Source organism: Ovis aries, chromosome 24 (genome assembly GCF_016772045.2).
Source record: "Ovis aries strain OAR_USU_Benz2616 breed Rambouillet chromosome 24, ARS-UI_Ramb_v3.0, whole genome shotgun sequence".
NCBI lineage: Eukaryota > Metazoa > Chordata > Mammalia > Artiodactyla > Bovidae > Ovis > Ovis aries.
In genome coordinates this window covers 28515993-28536854 of record NC_056077.1, presented here as the reverse complement: position 1 = coordinate 28536854, position 20862 = coordinate 28515993, and the positions used below count along the sequence as shown (strand labels likewise).

General features: G+C 43.7%; 1 protein-coding gene across 3 annotated transcripts in view; it reads right to left on the bottom strand.

Annotated features, from left to right (window-relative positions):
• Positions 1-312: 312 nt before the first annotated feature.
• Positions 313-20862, bottom strand: part of CRCP (CGRP receptor component) — a 51071-nt gene continuing 30521 nt past the window's right edge. For all 3 annotated transcript variants that reach the window (XM_042240391.2, XM_042240393.2, XM_012104421.4), the window contains 2 exons: positions 15614-15671; positions 313-10360 (listed from right to left, as the gene is read on the bottom strand). In XM_042240391.2, coding sequence (XP_042096325.1) covers positions 10211-10360; positions 15614-15671 — 208 coding nt within the window. In that variant the 3' untranslated portion in view covers positions 313-10210. The remainder of the gene's footprint in view (positions 10361-15613; positions 15672-20862) is intronic.

Sequence of the window (20862 nt, the reverse complement as noted above, 5' to 3'; positions counted from 1 at the left end):
ATGCTATCTGTTTAAAAGGAACAGGCTAGAAAATTATAACATTGCACACAATAAAGATAAAAATTGCATCATATAACTTTTTTCAGTTACATATATATGTCCATATGCTGTTATAAACTGTAGCTTTCACTGTTTAAGTAAAAAAAAAAAAAAATAAAATTAAGCTTTGATCCAGAGGAAGGATAGATTGAGGGATTGACTGCTCCCCATTCCCATTTGGACTCAAGAATGCTGACACCAAGGATGAAGGGAAACTTGTTATACTGGGTTGGTCAAAAATTTCCTTTGGTTTTTATATAAAAATAAGACACATTTTTCACTTTCACCAAGAACTTTACTGAATAACATATTCACTGTTTTGTTCCATAACCTGCTGCCATTTTCTAGGCAACTTCATTATTCCACATTTCCCAAACTTTTTATCTTTTTAAGCAAAGAACTGTTACAGGTGCCTTTTACTCTAGGGAACTGAAATTTTTTTGCCATTAAGATAATTTTGAAAAGACCAAAATAAATGGAAATCCAAAGGTGCAATGTCTCGTGAACACTGCAGATGAATCAGAACTTCCTAGCCAAGCTGACCAGCTTTTGCCTGGTCATCAAAGAAACACAGAGTTTTACATTACCTTGATGGAAGATTGTGGGCTTTCTATTGACTAATTTTGGACACTTCTTGTTGATTGCTGCTTTCAGTGGGTCTAACTGGGAGCAGTACTTGGTGGAAATAATTGTTTGGTTTTACAGAAGGAGCTCATAACAGAGGACTCCTTTCCAATCCCACCATCTTCCAATATCACTTCTTTGGATGAAGACCGGCCTCTGGTGAAGCTGGTGGCGGTTCATTTTGCTTGCCCACAATCTCTTCTGTTCCACGTTATTGTACGGTGTCTACTTTTCATCGCCCATCACAATTTATTTTAAAAATAGAAAGTTTTTGCTATGTTTCAGTAGAATCGCATGTGGAAATATGGCCAAGGTTTTTTTCGCTTCACTTATGTAGAACCCAAATTTATCAAAGCGATTAACACAAACAAGCTGGTGATTTTCAATGCTTGATTTGAGTATTTTGAGCATGTCAGCTATCTCTCAAGTGGTATAATGCTGACTGTTCTATTAATGTCTTGACTTGATCAGTATCAACTTCAACTGCTCTACCCAACTGTGGAGCAACACCCAGTGAGAGATCTCCAGCCTGAAACTTCACAAACCACTTTTGACATGTTTGATCACTCACACCACCTTCTCCATATACTGCACAAATCTTTTTTTGTGTTTCAGCTGTGTTTTTCTCTCTTGAAATAATAAAGCACAAGATGCTGAAAATCTTGCCTTTTTCTTCCACCTTCAATATTAAAACAGCTATACAAAAATTTACTGATTTTAATAAATTTTTAATGCATACACATATGACAGCTGTAATAATATAACCTAGCAAAATTGTTTCAAATGAAGTTAAAGACAATTGTTACTAGAGCCATCATACAGGAAAAAAAAAAAATCAAAGGAACCTTTTGGCCAACTCACAGAATCTGATCGCCAAAGCATGCCAACAAGCATGACTGAATGGCGGACTGTCACATCCTCTTTCCTGTGCCCCATCTTCCATCTAGGCTGCAGAGACGAGACATCCTAAAAACTCCATTTCCCTGACCCCACTGCAGCAGAGCGCCAGATGGGAGTCAGCATCCACTCATCAGGTGCTGTGGTGGATTCAAGATCGCTTGCATCCCTAACCCTAATTCTACTCCTCCCACTGAGAAACTGAAAGTGAAAGTCATTTATTCGTGTCCGACTCCTTGTGACCCCATGGACTATACACTCCATGGAATTCTCAGACCAGAACACTGGAGTGGGTAGCCTTTCCTTTCTCCAGGGGATCTTCCCAACCCAGGGAGATGGAACCCAGGTCTCCCTCATTGCAAGCGGATTCTCTACCAGCTGAGCTATCAGGGAAGACTCCCACTGAGAGGTGGAATCTAATTCCTCTTCCCTGGAATCTGATCTGGCCTTGGATATTTGTTCAGCCAAAAGAATGCAGCAGCAATGACCTTCTCAAACTCTGCGTGTAGTTCGCAAGAGGCCTTGCAGCCTCCATCCAGGCCACCCTCTTGGAATGCTTGCTCTAGGGCATTTGCCATGTGAGAAATCTGTCTGCCCTGGGACAGCCATGCTGTCTGCGACCCAAACAGCGTGAAGACCCTGGAGGATGAGAAAGTATGTGGAAGTGCTCATTACAGGCAAGAAGAAGCTGTCCTGGAAAGAAATCTTTCAGCTGTAGCTGCTTCCAGCACAGATCAGAACCACCCAACCAAACCCTCTCCTGACTCACAAAATTATGATCAAAATAAAATGGTTATTTAGGCCACCGAGTTTTAGGGTACTTTGTTACATAACAATACATTAACAGAAGAGATTTTTCTTCTCAAAACTTGCGTTTGGAATTGGGTTAAGCAGAGAGACAGTGGCATCCTTTGCTCTTAGACTGTCTTGAAGTAGATCTCTGATAAACAGGGTACTTTATTTCAGGCCTCCACCCTCACAGGTGTCAGAGTAGGGCAAGTTCTAGGACGGAACACAGGAATCAAGAGCCATCGTGCTGAGAGAATCCAAAGGCTAACACTAAGGACCACAGGAGAGCCAGGAAGAGCTTGGGGTACAAAGTCAGAGATGAAGCAAGACAGATAAACTCAGACAGCTAACATTTGCTGGACACTGACTATGTCAGGAATGTATTAGCACTCTGTGAACATGATTTCATTTGATAGCACTCCCCCACTATTATCCCAGGTTACTCTGATTACTCACATTTCATAAAAAAGAAGTCAAGGCACAAGGAAGTTAAGTAATTTCATAAAGTCCTACAATGGGTAAATGGCAGAGCCTGGATTCATCTGGCCCAAAGCTGGTACTCCTGCTAGCCACTCACCAGCATGGCTCACAAGAGCCAGGGCCAGGTCACTCAAAGGAGGGCAAAAACCAGTTCTTGAAGAAGTCAGCTTTAAGAGAGGGTCAGTAATCCTCTAGACGAGGAGCTAGGCAAGGTGACCCCAGCTGACAGGCCAAAGGGTGAATCCCCGGTGATGGAGGTGAGTATGGGCCTGTTGGACACGCCCAGTTAGAGCTGGAGAAGTGAATGTCCATCACAAAGCCTGAGCCAGTAGGGCACCCGGGACTGAGGCACACACCTGCCTCGTGCATCCCCGCGATCATCTACCAGGCTTAGGCCGCTGTCAGCCCTGGACAGTCAGCCCCCCATAGTGGAGACCTGCAGACACAGGTTCAGCACCTCCTCTACCAACCTCATGTGACCCTAACCCAGCAGAGCTTGTTCGTGGCTCCATTTCTGACCGAAATCCCTCCTGTGGCCTCGCCTGCTTCTGGTGACTTCTCCCTCCTCCAGGCACTCAAACCATGGCTTCCCTCCAGGTTTTCTGGCTAAGCACGCCGTGCCCTGGCCCTGACTCCATGGTCTCCCTATGACTCAGGGCTCTGGCTCCCTGCCCAGGACCCCACCCTCCGTTCTGCTCCTCCGAGCTAAGGCCCCAGAGGAGGAATGAATAGGAATGTTTACCTCAGAGCTGCTAGCTTACTAAGACCCTCCACCCTTACCACTGAATCAACAACTTGGGCCTTCTGGTTCTGTGAACCCAGCTACTGACCCAACCACACCTGCAGAACACTGGGGATACACAGTGACCCACGAAGCTGCAAGCAGGGGATCAGCCTGCGTGGCTGGTACTCCATCGGGGGACCTGGCTCCTCACTGCAGAACACACCCAGCAGGTCATGGCCCACAGCCCTGAAGTCTGCCTGTCCTACCCTGTCTCGAGGTTGCGGGTGTTCAAGCAAAAGGAAGGAACATCAGAAACAGGCTTGCTCAACAGACCTGATGCCTGCAGTCCCAAGTCTTTAGCTAACACTTGCTTCCTAAACTTGAGCACAGGAGCTTTAGTTCAGTCCAGAGTCTACTCCCATTTCTACTCTCACTAGGAGTCCTTCCAGCATTGTTTCAGCTCTTCAGCTTTAGTTCCCTCATCTGGGACAAAGGGAATAATGCATGGTAAGCACCTAGGGCAGTATCGGGAACACAGCTGATGAACAAAAACAGCAGCCATTGATTCAAGAAAGAATCATCAACAGATGCTTAAGTTAATGAGTCAAAGTTTGATGAAGAACAATATAGCTATATAATCTTGAAGATGTTGTTGCTGTTGTTGTTTAGTCAACTAAACCATGTCTGAATCTTTTACGACCCTGTGAACTGTAGCCCACCAGGCTCCCCTGTCCATGGAATTCTCCAGGCAAGAATACTGGAGTGGGTTGCCATTTCCTTCTCCAGGGGATCTTCCTGATTCAGGGATCAAACTCACGTCTCCTACACTGGCAGACAGATTCTTTACCACTGAGCCACTTAAGCCCAACTTTAAAGTAGCTCTATACAAATTACTTATTAAAGGGAAAATAATCAAAGGACACTATCAAGACACTGAAAAAACCCACAAATGAGAGTAAATATTTGCAAAGCATACATATGACAAGGAGTTAATATTCAGAATAAAGAACTAAACTTCTACAACTCAACAACAACAAATGCAATTCAAAGGACTCAAACAGACATATCTCCAAAGAAGAAATACAAGTGTTCAATAAGCTCATGAGGAGATACTCAACATCACTCATCATTGGGGAAATGCAAATCAAAACTATAATGAGATACCAGTTAAAACCTATTAGGAGAGCTATTGTTAAAAGCAAAACAGAAAAACACGTATGCTGGCCAAGGATGTGGAGAAACTGGAATCCAAGTGCATAGCTGGTGGGAATATAGAATGGTGCTGCCACTGTGGAAAGACGGAAAAGCCATTGTGACAGTTCTTCATAAAGTAAAAACTGAACTGCCATATAAATCCAGCAACTCTACTCCTGCATTTATACTCAGAAGACTTGAAAGCAGGGATTCAGATACCTGTACACCAATGTTCAGAGGCAGAAACAACTGAAATGTCCATCAATAAATAAAATGGATCAACAAAATATGATGTACACATACAATGGAATCTTACTCAGCCATAAAAGAAGTGAGATTCTGATACCTGCGACAACATGGATGTAGTAAACACTATGCGTGCTGGAATAAGGCAGACACTGAAAGACAAATATTTTATGATTCCACTTGCACTAAGTACTCAGAATAGTCAATTTCATAGAGACAGAAAGAAGAATAGAGGTCACCAGGGGCTGCAGAAAGAAGGGTAGTGGGGTGTGTTGTCTAATGGTGAGTTTTAGTCTGAGGTAATAAAAAGTGTTCTCACACTAAACGGTAGTGATGGCTGCACAACACTATGAATATACTGGGTTGTTTAAATGGTAAACTCTATATGTATATTTTACCATCATTTTTTAAACATAAAGGGTACTCAGGTCTGAAGCAGTCTGAAGTCCCTTTGAACTCTCTAAACTGACTGGTTAGGGCTTGCTTGACAGTGGTCCACACTGAGAAGACACATGTGGGATAAAGTTAAAATTGAGCAGAACAGGAGGAACAACAGACAAAGAAAGAAGAGGTTTAAATCAGGGTCTTAAAGGGCTTGGCAGTAACATTTGGGGCTTGTAGGCTATGGGGTCCATGGTGCAACTTCTCAATTTTGCAGGTTTGGCCTGAGAGTAGCCATAAACATACATAAATGAATGAGAAGGGCTGTGTTCTAATAAAACCTTATTTATAAAAAATAGGAGGCTTCTGCCAATCCTTGGTCTAAATAAAAGTGTGGGAGGGGAAGAGGGTCAACAAGGCATCATACTTTTTAATATATGAACACAACAAAAGAGGGAGCCCTGCAAGGTTAGGAAAACCATCCTGAACCACACAACTCCTTCTAAAAGTTCCAGGAAACTAATTTCATATAAAAATAAATGGCAGAAAATTACTAAGGTCAAATCTCATTCAAAGTTATGATTTAAAAAAAGACAAAAGTATAACATTTCTATGAGACCACACCAGAAATACATGCATACAAAATAGCTCTATTACAATCAACTATTTTAAAACCAGCTAAATATTTATAAGAAAATTACATATGACATGAAAGAACCATGGTAAATGAAATTAGAAAAACTCATAAGAGTTTGCCTTTACTCAAAGAACCACTTAGAAGTAAAAGGGGAAAAGATTAAGACTAAATTAGAAGAAACACAAGACCAAATAAATGCAATTTTAAAATATCTTTAGGAAAACAGGAGGAAAATTTTTCAAGAAATCACAGAAGACAGTAAAATGATTTGAATGGAAATGACAATATGGCAGATTAGCACAGAATTGGTGCAGAATATAGAAGCTTCTGAAGCAGAGAACTGAAGCAAGTGAACAAAATATTTAAAAAATCAAGAAAATATACATTAAAAAATCAAGGTATACATATCCTGGTATAAAATCAAGAAAATCTGTAAAAGCTTCCAGGAATGTTCTCAAATTGAGGAAAAAATATCTAACACTATATATGCACCACGTATCCATGTATCTAAGAACACTTAACCAACAATACCAAGACGCATTCTAGTAAATTCACCAGACTTTCAGGAGAGAAAAAATCCTTTATGCATCTAGGGGGATGGAAAAAAGGCAAGTGGCTTATATGAGAAACAAGAGGAGGATATTGTCAGGCTTTTTAACACCAATGCTTGATGCCAGAAGAAAATAATAGAATAACTGAGTATCTTAAATCCAAAGGAAATAAAATGCGACTCAAAAGACTTTGTATCCAGCAAAACTGACTTTCCTATATAAAAAAACACATACTATTATCAACATGCAACAGCTCAGGGCGAGCCTTTTGGAAAATGGCAGATATGAGCCCAAATCTTGAGTTAGAATTTGGGTACTGGAAGAAGGGGTATAGTATTAGCAGATGGCATAGTGTAAATAAAAGCACAGAGATGGGGAAACAAAGAATATTTTCAAGGACTGTTCTTTTTTTCACTAACTTACTCATCCTTCAAGTCTAAACATTACTTTCTCAGAGAACCTTCCCTGATCCTACCAGACTAGGTCAGGTTCTCTGTTACCTGCTCTCTTAGCTCATTCTCGTTTCTAATTTGAACCACTGCTATAACAAAATAATGAATTGTGAAACTGGTCATTTACCATCTCTTCCCCTAGAACATAAAGCTTTCTGAAGGCAGGGACTCAGGATGACAGAGTCACATCATAATCCCACTGCCCAGCCCGAAGCCCTGCATCACAGTCACTCAAAAATGTGCTGAGTTAATGAATGGGTGGATCCACTTGGCTGGAATGGAGGGTTGTACACAAGACTACAAAAATTGGAAATTTTATTGGGAACCAGATTGTGAATGACCTAGAAAGCTAGTGTTAAATGCTTAGATTTTTATTCTTCTTGCTTTTCAAATTTAAAAACAGTGATGATTTAGCAAAGAATATACTGGAGGATTAGGTGTCTCATCTCTCACTAGGGTATAAGCTCTTGAGACCTGGTATGCTCACAGAATGACTGATTAGGAAAACAATATCCATTATTTTATAAACGAGCCTTCAATAAATGACAGGCTCTCTGAGGTGGTAGTGGGTACCTTTTAAGCAAAAAGAGGCAAGACAATTACTGGGTCGGCCAAAAAGTTCATTCCATAACGGCGTATGGAAGGTCCCGAATGAACTTTTTGGCCAAGCCAATATTTCGCTAAATACTCTGTGAGTCGACTTCATCTTTCAAGGGCTCAGTAGCACTTTTAAAAGATCAACTTCCCTCAGTGCTGTGTCTCCCCGAATGACTGGATTGGGTGTCAGTCTCTATGTTTTGGGACATAATTTAATTATGGACTATACCTTCAATAACTTTCAGAGGCCAAGGACAACATGCAAATAAGCACAATTTTTTTTTTTCTTTTTAAAGAATAAAACAGTCACCCAGTCAAAAACTGAAGCCACACAGAAGGATATAAAGTGAAAAGCAAAGTCTCACAGACTCCCAGCTCTCCTTCCCTGATGACCCTGGTTAAGTTTCTTGTGTAAATTTTCATTTCTAAAATGTTGTTATTAATGCAATAGGAATATTACACAGTCCATATTTCTTATGAAGGCTCAATCTTCTAGATCCTGTTTGACTTAATCAGAGGCTAAATTCAGGTCCCAAATAAAGAAACTTAAAATTGTCTTAAAATCTAACACAAAACTTAGATCTAAATAGACTCAAGAAAAAAAATTAATATGTATGTATTAGTTTTTAAGTCATTTCATTTTATTTTTTACTACCCATGGTAAAATAAACTCTTCTAAGATTTTTTAAAATAGTGTAAGTTGGTAGTCATCTGGAAACCATTTATTAACTAATTAAACCCTAAATCCATGAAGAAAACGTATCAAATGCACTGAAGGTCAAAATGAAACAAGGACATAAGTACCTGTATGCCTTGACAAATCAACAGCTCCTGGTAAAATTCCTGATACTCAAGAGAGATTTAAAAATAAATGTCCTGTTAATTTCAATGTTGCCTGTAAGCAGATCTCAACTGATCCTTAGATGATAAGGTTAAGGTAAACATAACTGCCTATTGGGGGGGCTGAAATAACCTGGGACTTGTAAGAGGTGGGACGTAATCCAATTAACAGAAGCACTGAAAATATGTGATCTTACAACAAAATGAGCACCAATTTGAAAAATGTCTATGGGCATTTTCTTCTCCAAATAGAGAGCAGAGTGAATACAGGGTATTAATTTTTAACAATACTCCTAGGATCTAAGGCAGCCATGTGTCTGGGGCTACTAAATTCTTCAAAGCCTAAATATTAACAAGTTCCTTGCATGGTAATTATTCTAATATTTTCAATTAAAAAAACTAACACAACAGTTAACAAATTCAAACTCTTATTAATCAGCCTCTAGTTCTTCATACTCCATCCACAAAAAGAGCTATGTAATTGCGCTGTCTTTATTTAGGGTTTCTTTTGTTTGGGGGAGGGGGTGGTGCCCCAGCTTGCAGCACGTGGGATCTTAGTCCTTACTACAGACGAAACCGACACCCCCTGCAATGAAAGCACTGAAGCTTAACCACTGGACCGCCAGAGAACTGCCCTTTCTCAAAGATGCAAACCATTTGCCCCCTGTACAAATAAGGCTCACTGACTGCAACAGGCTGTGCCTGTCACAAGGCAGAAAACTGAAGGTGTTCAGAAAGGCAGGTGACACGCGGTCATTCAGTCAGCTGCTGCTAAGTCGCTTCAGTCGTGTCCGACTCTGTGCGACCCCACAGACAGCAGCCCACCAAGCTCCTCCGTCCCTGGGATTCCCCAGGCAAGAACACTGGAGTGCCTCTTTTCAACCGCAGTGAGCTGGTGTCCTACCATTGAAGACTAACTAGTGAAACCGCTGAACAAAGCCCATGCCAGTAGAGAAAAGGGGCCTTCAGACCTGATGAAGAGTGGTCCAGCCCGTTCTTTTATTTAGTTATTTTAAAAATATTTATTAGGACACGGTAATATTCGATCTTCATTGTAGCATGCAGGAATCTTTTTTTTTTTTTTTTTCTGAGTTGCAGCATGTGGGATCTAGTTCCCTGACCAGGGATGGAACCTGGGTCCTATACATTGGGAATGTGGAGTCTTAAGCCACTGGACCGCCAAGTTCCTAGGCCAATCTTTTCTTATGTCTATTGTTCTTAAGGAAAAGATTCCTCTACGGTGAGCCAAGCTCAGTGGCTCATTTTAACTTAGAGCAACTATTTGCTGCTTCACAAGTTTTCAGCCATCTAACAGGATTCTCCTAAGTCGGCTCTCATTCCAGCAGTGCTCCGCATCCCTGCTTGGGAAGCTCCGAGGGAAGCAGATGAAATTAATTAGGATACAGCCCATCAAAGCCAAGGCAAGTATTTTACCAGCTGTGTACAGAGACCTTCCCACAACCATGGCAAAGGCCACAGAAGAAATATTTTCGCCACTGAGAGCTCCCCAGTCACTGTCCTTTTTGACTCTCTCCTCCTCTCTTCAGCTCTCTGCCCTGACAAGCTCAGCCAGTCCACCATGTTTGTTCTCACAGAGGCACAAGGATTTCTTTTAAGATTATTTTTGTGGTTTACCCAACTAGCCGGGAAATCAGGCCTGTTGGGATAGAAGGTAAAATCAAATAAACAATCCTCTGACTGTGTGGGAAACGGCTGCTGGGCCTTCGACTTGAGGAGACGCTCGGCCAGCTGTGCTCTTCTACGCGGGGTCCTCCTCATCCATCGCCACGTCGTCGCTGGCACTCTGCTGCTGCTCGGCCTCTGGCCCCGGGGGGAGGATGCTTGTGACGGTGTGCAGCAGAGCTTCGATCTGCTCCTCCGTCAGCCGTTCCTCACTCTCCTCCACCATCTGCAGAAGGAACGAAAACCCTCCAGGACTTACAAGGAGCCTCACAGACTGGGCCCACCCCCACCCTCCCCTCCCCAAGTTGTTCCTGGTCTCGGCCCAGCCCCTCAGCACAGAGCTCAGGGTCTGGCTCCTGAGCTGCCCTGGGTCTCCAGGCCCTTTCCGCTGTAACTCCCCAGGAGGGAGAAGCCTGCTCAAATTCCAGGGTAAGCCGATGTGGCTGCTCCACACGAGTCAGTGAAAACAGCAAGCTGCAGGTTAGCATTTTTTCTTAAAGAAAAAGCAAACCCTAACAGTTCTCTACCGATCCACATACACACAAAAATACACTACACATACAAAGAAAACTCACCTGAGTAAAATGGCATTTTATATACACTTTAGTGTATCACAACCAGCACATCTGTTAACTTACATACTGTATCAGCAGCTCAGTTGATGACTGCCCACTATGCGCCAAACGGTTTGTTTATTTTTTCTAATCCTTACTACTATCCCTACTGACAACAGCTCCTGGGCCTGGCACTGCGTCTTGCACTTCACACCCATTTTCTCTTTTAAACCACAAGCTCAGCAAAGGGCAGATCTGGAGTCCCAAGCCAGACCTGTCCATCCCTGACTCCTACAATCTAACACGTGCCACGGGCCACTGTCATCTCCTGGGGATGCAGCACAGGAGCCTGAGGAGTGACAGCTGGGAAACAGCCTCCCACCACCCCATCCAAGATCCACTTAGAGCCCCGTTTCGGAAATGGTCCTGGACATCTGAACACACAGATGAGATCCACACTTTCAAGCCTAACTGCTAATCCTCAGTGTTAACAAACACCAAACACAATGTCATCAACCAGCCTGTAAAAGCATCATGCAAGCAGTCCAGTTATTTAACCACGCTCACTTGCAGGCATTACCATCTGTCAAAACAGCTTTCTCAACTAAAGGTGTCCAGGGTCCTGTCCTATGGCATTTCCCAGTAACAGTTTCTGAAATCTGGCAACTAAGACCAAAAGGAGTTCCAGAAAGAAATCCTGGCAGATTTAAGTACAGCATGATGACAAGCTAGGCTTACAATCCTCAAAGGGACTTCAGTCTGACTGCCTAGCTGCACAAACAGCAGTGCAGAAGTTAAAGAAGCCAGGTGACATGCCCAAAATCAAAGTTCTGGCAAACCACTAGCCTCTTCATTCACCTCAGTCCAAAAATGTTCCCACAAGTAGAGAGTAACACTGGGTGTTCTAGAATAAAGATTCAGAGTGAGAAAAAAAAAAGATCCACAGTGACCCGATGGAGCTACTTCCCATTATGATGCGAAATAAAACAACCATACTTTATAAAGATTCAAAGGCTCCATGTAACTTTTCTACTGAAAAAGAAAAAATCCTCAAAAGCCCACTTTTAAAATCAGCCATGCAAAATTACAGTCTGTAAAAGGAAATATTCTAACATGCCCTGCCTCCAAAGAATGAAGGGGGAGAAAGGAGAGATACACCTGATTTGATAATTTAATCTTGAGGGAAAAATGACCTCCATTTGGGAGAACAATGTCTCCCAGCTTATGAATAACTGGCACACACAGTTGCTGATGAACAGCTTCCTGCTGCAGGTGAAGAATGTGAAAGAGACTGTTATGAGACCAGTGACAACCTCCTAACATTATCAGCGCTCCTTCTCACAATCACTGCACCAGAGCTTCTCAAGGCCGCTGTACGTAAAGCAAGGACAATCAACAGATGAGTACAAGGAGGCTCAGCACCACAAGGAAAACTGATCTGATCTCACAGCAAGCAGGGCAAGGTCTCTTGAGACTTGGAATCCCAGCTCCTCCTAGAACTCCATGGCCTCCAGGAGGAGGTTTCTATCAACTCCTCTCTTGGAGATACTGGATGGTACACCAGAGCCCACTGATTTGAAACAGTTTGGTTATATGAGCTCTGAGGGGTCTTTTTAGAAAACCAAACAGGGAGGATTTCCACAGGCCACGTTCCTGCATCCAGTCTCTGGGTCTGACAGATCTGGTTTCAGTTAGGTGTGTTCTTGGCAATAGGGCTGACAAGCTTTACTAACTTTGGCCAAATGTGCCAACAGCAGATGCTTTTATTAGCAAACAACCCTCAGGAACAATTATAGTCAGGAAATTTTCTTTCCCAGTCACAGAAGAAAATATGAGCTGTATTAAGCAAGATGAAATATACACAAAAAAGAAACTTGCAGAAACAAAAAACTTACTGACCCCTCTTGGATCGCTAAAAAATAATAACACTACTCTTAACTTTTCTCTTCAACGCAGAAGTAACAGAGCTCAAATAAAGAAACGCAAAGCGCTGTCTCAACACTCCAAAATATCAAAGGGTTCAAGTTGTTCAGAATATAAGGGCAAATGAAACGTAAAAAAAAAGTATTTGAGGGGAGTCAACATAAACAATAAATTTTTTATCATACGTGAAGATTATATTAGTTACCAGGGGCTGTCAGACTGGGCTGCTCTACTCCAAAAATGTTTCTCACTTAGTCTAAGTTGCCAAGCCTAACCTCCTACTCTGCTCAAAACAACTAAAAATCTAACAACAGGCACTTCTAGCTATTTGACCCAGAACAGTTCACTTTACCTCTATAAATTTCAATTTTCTCTGAAGTAAAATTAAAGTAATGCCTATAAGAAGGACCAAAAAAGGACATACATTTCAGTGTTTTATAAAGCAGGAAACTGTATGATTCAAGCCTTTTTATAATCACTAAATTACAACAGGCACTGATGGTAGCGCCGATTAGGACCGTGGCCTGTGAGGTCTGGGAGTTCCCAGTTCTGTCGTCAGGCCAGAGGTACCCAACGGTCCCAAATGAAGACACAAAAGGGCATGGCAGAAGTCTCAGAGCTGGTGGCCTCCCCATCTCCTCACACACAGCAGGCAGTCAGCTGTGGAGCTGAGGATCACAACAAACCATGGCTGAAGGATTAACCAGGATAATCGAAAAAGAGAAGTTTTTCAGCCTCCAGCACTGAATCCTAACGGATGCTGGATGTTGGGATTACTTCTGGACCTAGGGAAAACACACAGCTATAAAGCTAACATGGGGAAATTCTCAAGTTCTCTGCACCTTCCTATCTAGGGAAAACCTCATCTCTTACCCCCTTCTGGTGAGAACAGACACTGCTACACACCTTGGCAAGTGACTTGCGACCTTTTATGGCCAGATCCCTGGCTGGGAAAAATCTGTCCCGAAAGTGCTGGGAAACAACACAGACGGCTTTTAACAAGGTCTACCTACCTGCGGAAAGAAGAGGATAAACACAGTCTGAGGAGACGTCAGAGACCTTTCTCCTCGCCATGCAGCAGCACAGGGCTTCTGAACCAGACAGACCACTCGGGCACTCACTAGCCGAGACTACGGTGAGGGCATTAAAGGTGATACACACAGTCTCTGGCACTGAGTCTGGCATAGAGCAGGCCATCTTAATAGCAGCTAATCCTACCAAGTACTGAGAGCCTTCCGCAGGCTCCAGGATGAGGTCACGCTAATCCTCCTCATCTCTTCTCTCCGTCTGTCATTAAGCCATGAATAACATATGTTGCTGATTAAAGTTGGAGGAGACATGACATTTTTAACCCAGAGGGATGGGGATTATTTTCTTGCTGTTCTGTTTTTTTCTCTTTTCTAAGCTGAATTTCCCATATAGTCGAGAGCATCAGAAGAATTGAGGGTATTAGGAAAAAAAAAAAAAGTATCTCTATTTAGCCTGAAGACCAGTTCCCCCTAAAAGACACCCTTTATGGAAGGAATTCTTCTAATTTAATTTTGGGTGCATTTTAAAGGGTAGAAACAAAATGCTGAGAGGACAATAAAACTTTTACTCATAAAGTAAATATCCCAGGACTCTTAAAAATGGTTTGGTTTTGTTCTTTTTAAGCAACTCTTAAATATCAGAGGTATTTTCTTCCACATTTTTCTAAAGGAAATTTGACAAAGAGCTAAATACTTCTAAAAGTGACTTTTAAAACTGCTTTATTTTCATTTTATTAATTCTCCAGCCAAAGTTTTTTACTCGTAATTGAATGGCCTGCCTAATATTTAAGAGCTTAACAGTGGTCTCCGCCCGGGACACGGAAGGAAAGCGCTCCACACAGAAGGACCGCAACGGCTCAGCCTGCAATCCTGGGCCACCTCACAGTCTCCTCACAGCACCTCTGCCGTCTGCTCTGGCTTGTGTGTGTGTGTGTGTGCGCGTGTGTGTGTGTGTGTGTGCGTGCGCTCAGTCACTCAGAGGCGTCTCATTCTTTGAGACCCCATGGACTGTAGCCCGCCAGGCTCCTCTTTCCATGGGATTTTTCAGTCAAGAATACTGGAGTGGGTTGCCATTTCCTCCTTCAGGGTATCTTCCCGACCCAGGGATCAAACCCACATCTCTTGTGTCTCCTGCACTGGCAGGCAGCTTGACCACTGAGCCACCTGGGAAGCCCTACTCTGGCTTCCCCAATCCTAAAACTTAATGCTGGTCTTGCAGTTTAGACTCTCTAAGTATTGAGTTTCCACTGAATGGTTACATGCAAAGGGAAACTAGATGACCAAATGTGTGGTTTTAGAAAGCAAACTATGATTGTGGTATGGAAGGCGGGCGGGCAGGGGCTGGACTGGAGGTAGGAAGACAGTGAGAGGACGGCTGAAAGAGCTGAGCAGAGAAATGACAGGAATTACTGCGGTGCAGCAAGGGAGGAAGAAAGAGCAAGAAGCAGGAGAAGGGAGAGAGGCTGGGGCTGACTGACCAGGAGCTAAAGGGAAACGAATGACTTCCAGGAGCCTAGCTTGGGACACTGGGCCAGGAGGGTGAGAGCGTGAGCCTGTGGTCAAGTGTACACATGCTCCATTCATCGAGAGAAGAAATACAGGAAGAGGAGGTCAAAAGTGTGTGCGGGGCGGGGATGGCGAGGGGGGAGGATAAACTCCATCAGAGCCACGCCAAATCTAACCCTACAGAGAAGCAACGGCCAGAACGGCGCCGGACATGGAGGAGACAAAGAGCTGCCAAGTCAATCCCCAAAGCCTACAGAAGGAACGACACTTCTCCAGTCTTTCCTTTTCCCTAAGTCCACAGTAACTAGGATCAAATCATTGAGGTTTCCTTTCACTTATAAAATGGATGCTCTAGCAGTCTTTTCAAATAATGACAGTTTCTAGCTTGTCTGAGGTCAGCCTTTAGAACCCAGTTTACATCTCAGACCCAGAAACTAACCCGTCCAAGTTCAACCCTCCTTCACTCACCAGCTGGATCTCAACAGCAGTCACAGGCCTGTGATTCAGCAGCTGAAGCTTTTCAGCTCTGTCAAAAGAAAAGTACAGAGCCTTCAAAACTCTTATACTCCTAAGGATCTTGAGTCTTCACCAAGCAGTTTAGAGAACACTTTGTCAGATAACACATGGAAGAACAACTTGGAACATGGCCCTCAGTTTCTTCAGCTGTCAAATGAAAGAATGAGAATAGAAGAGTCCTCGATCAGTGACTCTTACTCAAGGGCACAAACACGGATTAGAATCCTACAGGGTCCAGAGGCTTGGGTTATAAGAAATGTAACAGACAGTACAGCTGCAGTTTTAATAAATTATATCTGGGAAATCTTAATTCAAATTACAGAAAGTAACGATTTACAAAATCATCTTGGTTGTTCATCACTTACAAATGGTTGAAAATTCCTTTTTGAGGTTAAGACTAAATGTTACTCAGACTTGACCTGTTATCTTGGTAAACAAAACCAAAGACTCCAAGGAGGTTAATACGTGGTAGCATAAGACAAAGTTCTGTGCCCTCAAAGAGCTTATAATCCAGTTGGGAAAAGAAGACTAATGAAAGCAAATTTTAACAAAAGATTCACAATGAAGACACCAGTTATCTACCACAAGACAAAATATAGCTCATCGCTGCAGGGGTGGTTGAAATGCATGTACTCTCAAAGATGACAGAACTTGTGGGATGTAGGCTCAAGAGGGAGGGAGACATGTGTATACCTATGGCTGATCCACGCTGATGTACTACAGAAACCAACACAACATTGTAATTATCTGTTAACTAAAAATAATTTTTTTAAAAAAGGTAGGACTTGAAAAAAAGTGGCTTCAATGTTTGCCACCCCTGTGCAGGTGACAATTTCTATATTCCTCTCTCTGACTCTGGAGCTCTACAGCTTCCTCTTTTGGAAGAGGAATATTCTGGAATAAAGTGATGAATAAGCCACAATTCCCAGAGCCAGGCATCTGGGGAAGCAGTAGTTACCCAGTTCTCCCTAAGCCTTGGTTTCATCATCTGTCAAACAGGAATGACTACAATACTTACCTGTCTCATGAGAAGGTTACAAGGGACAAAAATTTTACCATTTAGAGCGAGAGTGGCAACCACTTATTGCTTACTTTCCATATGGCAAGCACATTTAACCCTCAGACTTGACGCTGAGACGGTAAAGAAATAATTTGTCCATGGCTACACAGCTAGTAAATGGCAGAGCTGAGACTCTGCTATCCAAGCTTATGTCCTGAACTATCTGCTTCTAAAAGTACTCAGTGTTCATAAAGATGACTCACACAGTCATGTCCCCATCAACGACAGTCAGGATTAAGGCAGTGCAGTCAAGTTCTACCCCTCATTAAGCCACCAAACATGTACTCTAGCCTTGAAGGAGGGCATGGCAGCCCACTCTAGTATTCTTGTCCAGAGAATCCCATGGACAGAGGATCCTGGTGGGCTACAGTCCCTGGGATTGCAAGAGTCAGACATGACAATGCTCTTTCCTTCTTTTCCAGAGAGGAGAAGACTCTTGCACTGGGCCCTTAAGGATTTTCTAGGCGAAAAGGATACGAGGAATGGGCAGTAAGGGCAGGAACAGCACATCTAAACATCCAGAAGAACGAACATTCATGGAGTTTTAGGAAATGGCTGCAAGAGAGGCTGTGGGGCTTGAGGTTGAAAGAGTCAGCTGGGACAAGACCACAAAGGGCCTGCACTACCAAGGTGTTACTCTAGAGACACTGGAGAGCAACCGAGGAAAGGAGGGGACTTGCTGGGCCTGGAGAGCCTGGGAAAATGGAGGCAGAGACACTGTATAACACTCCCGGATGACAGAAAACAATGCTGTGTACTTAGGTGGTGGCGGCAACAGGACGGATGGCAACCAGAGTCTTGACCTGCTCCTGGTCGCCCTCAGGTACAGTCAACAGGCCCTGACAACCGCCGCGGCTGGGGATGTGGCGGGTGAAAGACAGGGGAGAGCTAAGGTTTACTGTCAGGTATTTAGCCTGTTTGGAAATGCTGTATGAACTGAAATCTGAATTTGAGTTTGTGGTACTTTTGGAGCCACAATGAAGAACTCACCCAACAGTTTCTCTAGTCTAAGAGTTTGGTTTAGAACTAGAGAAAAAGATCAGAGCCGGCTTTATTATGAAGGAGTATGCAAAACCAGCAGAGTGGATATCAGTCCAGAGGCCAACTGCAGAGGAAATGAAGACCCACGGCAGACACCGTCAAGCACCTCTACTCACGGGGCTGGGAGAAGAGGCCGCAAAAGAGAAAGGCAAAGTTCAGGACAGAGGGTATCATCAATAGTGTCAAATGCTGAAGAGAGGACAGTAGGTTGACGGCAGAGAAGTCACTGGATTTGCCAAAACGGAGGGCACTGGCAGCCTGGCAGGTAGTTCCACTACAGCAGAACGATAGTGAAGGCGACAACTGGCCTGTGAGGACTGGGGAGTAACGGTGGAGGAAGCTCCTTTTTCTTTGTAAAACAACTGTCATCACTTTATCCAAATCTTCCAGTCTTTGGCCTACACTTTTAGGATAAAAGCCCCACAAGACGTGCACCTCTGGTGCAGCTAGAGACAGGCAGCACCAGCTCCACAGCAGCCAAACACAACAGGTAGAGAGCGCAAAGCTTAGGGGAACCGAAGTTACAAGGCGAAGCAAAATCCAATTTTGGAAAACAAAAATTAAAAGATTAAGGATCCCAAAATATTCTTAGCCCTAATGAGCTTTTACTGGACTCAAGTCATTTTGGAGGGAGGCATTCACAATATGACCCCATTAACCCAGCTTAGGAATTCTTGGGAGCCATGAGCAGCCGCACCAGGCACTCCAACAATAAATGGTAATCAGTTTGTGATTTGAAAACTCTAAAAATTTGGCTCTAAATTAATTGCGCTCTAAAGTCACCAGGCTTTTGAAAGGCACCCTCCGTGTTGCCCTCATATTTTAAACTGTTTTCAGTATGGTTTATGTTGATATGCTTTGATACCAGACAAAGGTCAGTTTTTCTGGCACCAAAGCAAATCTGGGTTTGGTTCAGGTATATGGAGAGAGTCTCTGAAGAGGGTCCCAAAGGCACTCTCCACATCTGTCTAAGGCGATCCAAAGTAGAAGTAGTGGAGCCGGTGCTCAGGGCACAGAGCGGGTCTCAGAGGATCCTTGTGAAAGACTAGGTAAAAGATGACAAAGAGAACTTCCCTGGCAGTCCAGTGGTTAAAAACCTGCCCAGTCAATGAGGGGTACACAGGTTCGAGCCCTGGTCTAGAAAGATTCCATGTGACACAGGGCAACTAAGCCTGTGCTCTGCGAAATGAGAAGCCCAAGCACCTAGAGTGGAACCCCACTCACCACAACTAGAGACAGCCCGTGTGCAGCAACGAAGACCCCGTGAAGCCAGAAATAAATAAGTTTTAAGAAATGACAAGCAGGAGAAGTGCAAGGAGAGAAGGAAATGGGTCTGACTGCTTTCTGTCCTGCACCATAGAGTCAATGGAGACTGCTGGGAGGGAACATTAGACTCGGGTGAAGGGTGGGATTAGAGCAAAGGGTGGAAAGGAAAAGGCAGACAACCAGTATGTTTCAGTCGTAACAAGCAACATAAATAAAAATAAATCAAAGACTTACAGGAGATTAAAGATTAAGCAGAAAAATCTGATGACTTTAATTAGAAGATCGAAGTCCTCTGCAAACCTAATGTCACGTGTTACTACTAAAAGCAAAGACCAGTATGGTACAGTATTACTCCAGAGGAACTAAAGGAAGATCCTGAGGGCTGCTTCAGCCACATTCATTTTATGAACAAGAACCTCCTTCACATCAACCTTCAGGGAGGTACTGCCACCACAACATACACGGTTCCTTATTCAGTTTGAAAAGTGACTTAAAGTTTGGGCCCCAGAAAGATACCCCAACAACACGTGTCTAAACTACAACTGCAGGTTAACATGACTAAAGAAGTTATAAGAAGCTATGTGATGTCTTTGCTGGCACAGAGGTGGCCTTGGTTCCTCACCAGATGGTGGAGCCACCCTCTGAGCCACCCATGGAGAAACTTCCATTCTGCTGAATTACAAGAACCCAGGCTCCCTTCAGGACTGCAAGCTGAGCAGCACGGGGTGGACTCTCTGGCAGTGGAGGAGGAACGTTGCCAGCAGTAGCCTCAGTATCGAATCTGGCACCTGAATGATACCCTCCTCTCACCGGCACTAAGCCATGGGACTATGGAACCTAAAGGGCCAACAGTCACAGACTAGGCCACAGACAGATACCACGAGGTGCCAGGAAAAGCAGCGGACACAGCGGGGACTGTGCAGCCCCTGGTGCATAAAGGTCAGAGGACAGACCTCGCAGCAGGCAGGTCAGGCAGTCAGACCAACCAAGCAAGTTCTCTGCTGTGCACCCCAGGAGCTGAGCCCAGCTGAAGTCACAGGACCACATGTACTGTAGGCTCCATTTTGGGGGATGGGGGTTCCAAACATTCCCCCCCTGACTTCAGAGGCTCATTTTTATCATTTCTACTTTCTCTCCTTCATTTAATTCACTGCACTTTAGCTCCTGCCCCAAATGATCACCAGAACTGTTCTCATTTAGGGGCCCAGAGTGCTCCACACTGATCACTCTGGAGGGCTTCTCTGCCCTGTCCTTCCCTGTCTCTGCGGTAGCCAACACTGCTGGTCACTCCCTCCTTATAACTATCTGCCCTTGCAGCTTCCACACACCATTCTTCCCTGATTCACCTATCTTTCTATTCCCTCATCTCTTTACAAGTGGAAGGTTTCCTCTTCCGCTTGCCTCTGTGGCATTCCCATGGTGCCATCTTTCATCTTTACTGAGTTCTTCATCCAAACCTCACAATCTCATCTGCCATTACAGGTTAGAACAAAGAAATTCATGTCTTCATGTAGTGAGCTGATCTCCAGACCTCTGTAACCAACTGCCACCTAAACACCCCAGACAAACCTCAAACTCAACCTATCCCAAAGCAATCTGACTACCTTTCCCAATAAACCAGTTCCTCTCTCCGTACTTCTCATCTTGGTGAAGAGCCAAATACACAGGCCAGAATCATCCCCAAGTCTTCCCTCTCACCCACTGCCCATATTAAGACACCAAGAATTACTGATTCTATTTCTTTCAAGGTATCTGTCCCCAGTCCCCACCCTCACCATTTCTACAGCCACTTCAATTCTTCTTGGCTAAAGGGCAAAGGCCTCTGTCCTCAAGC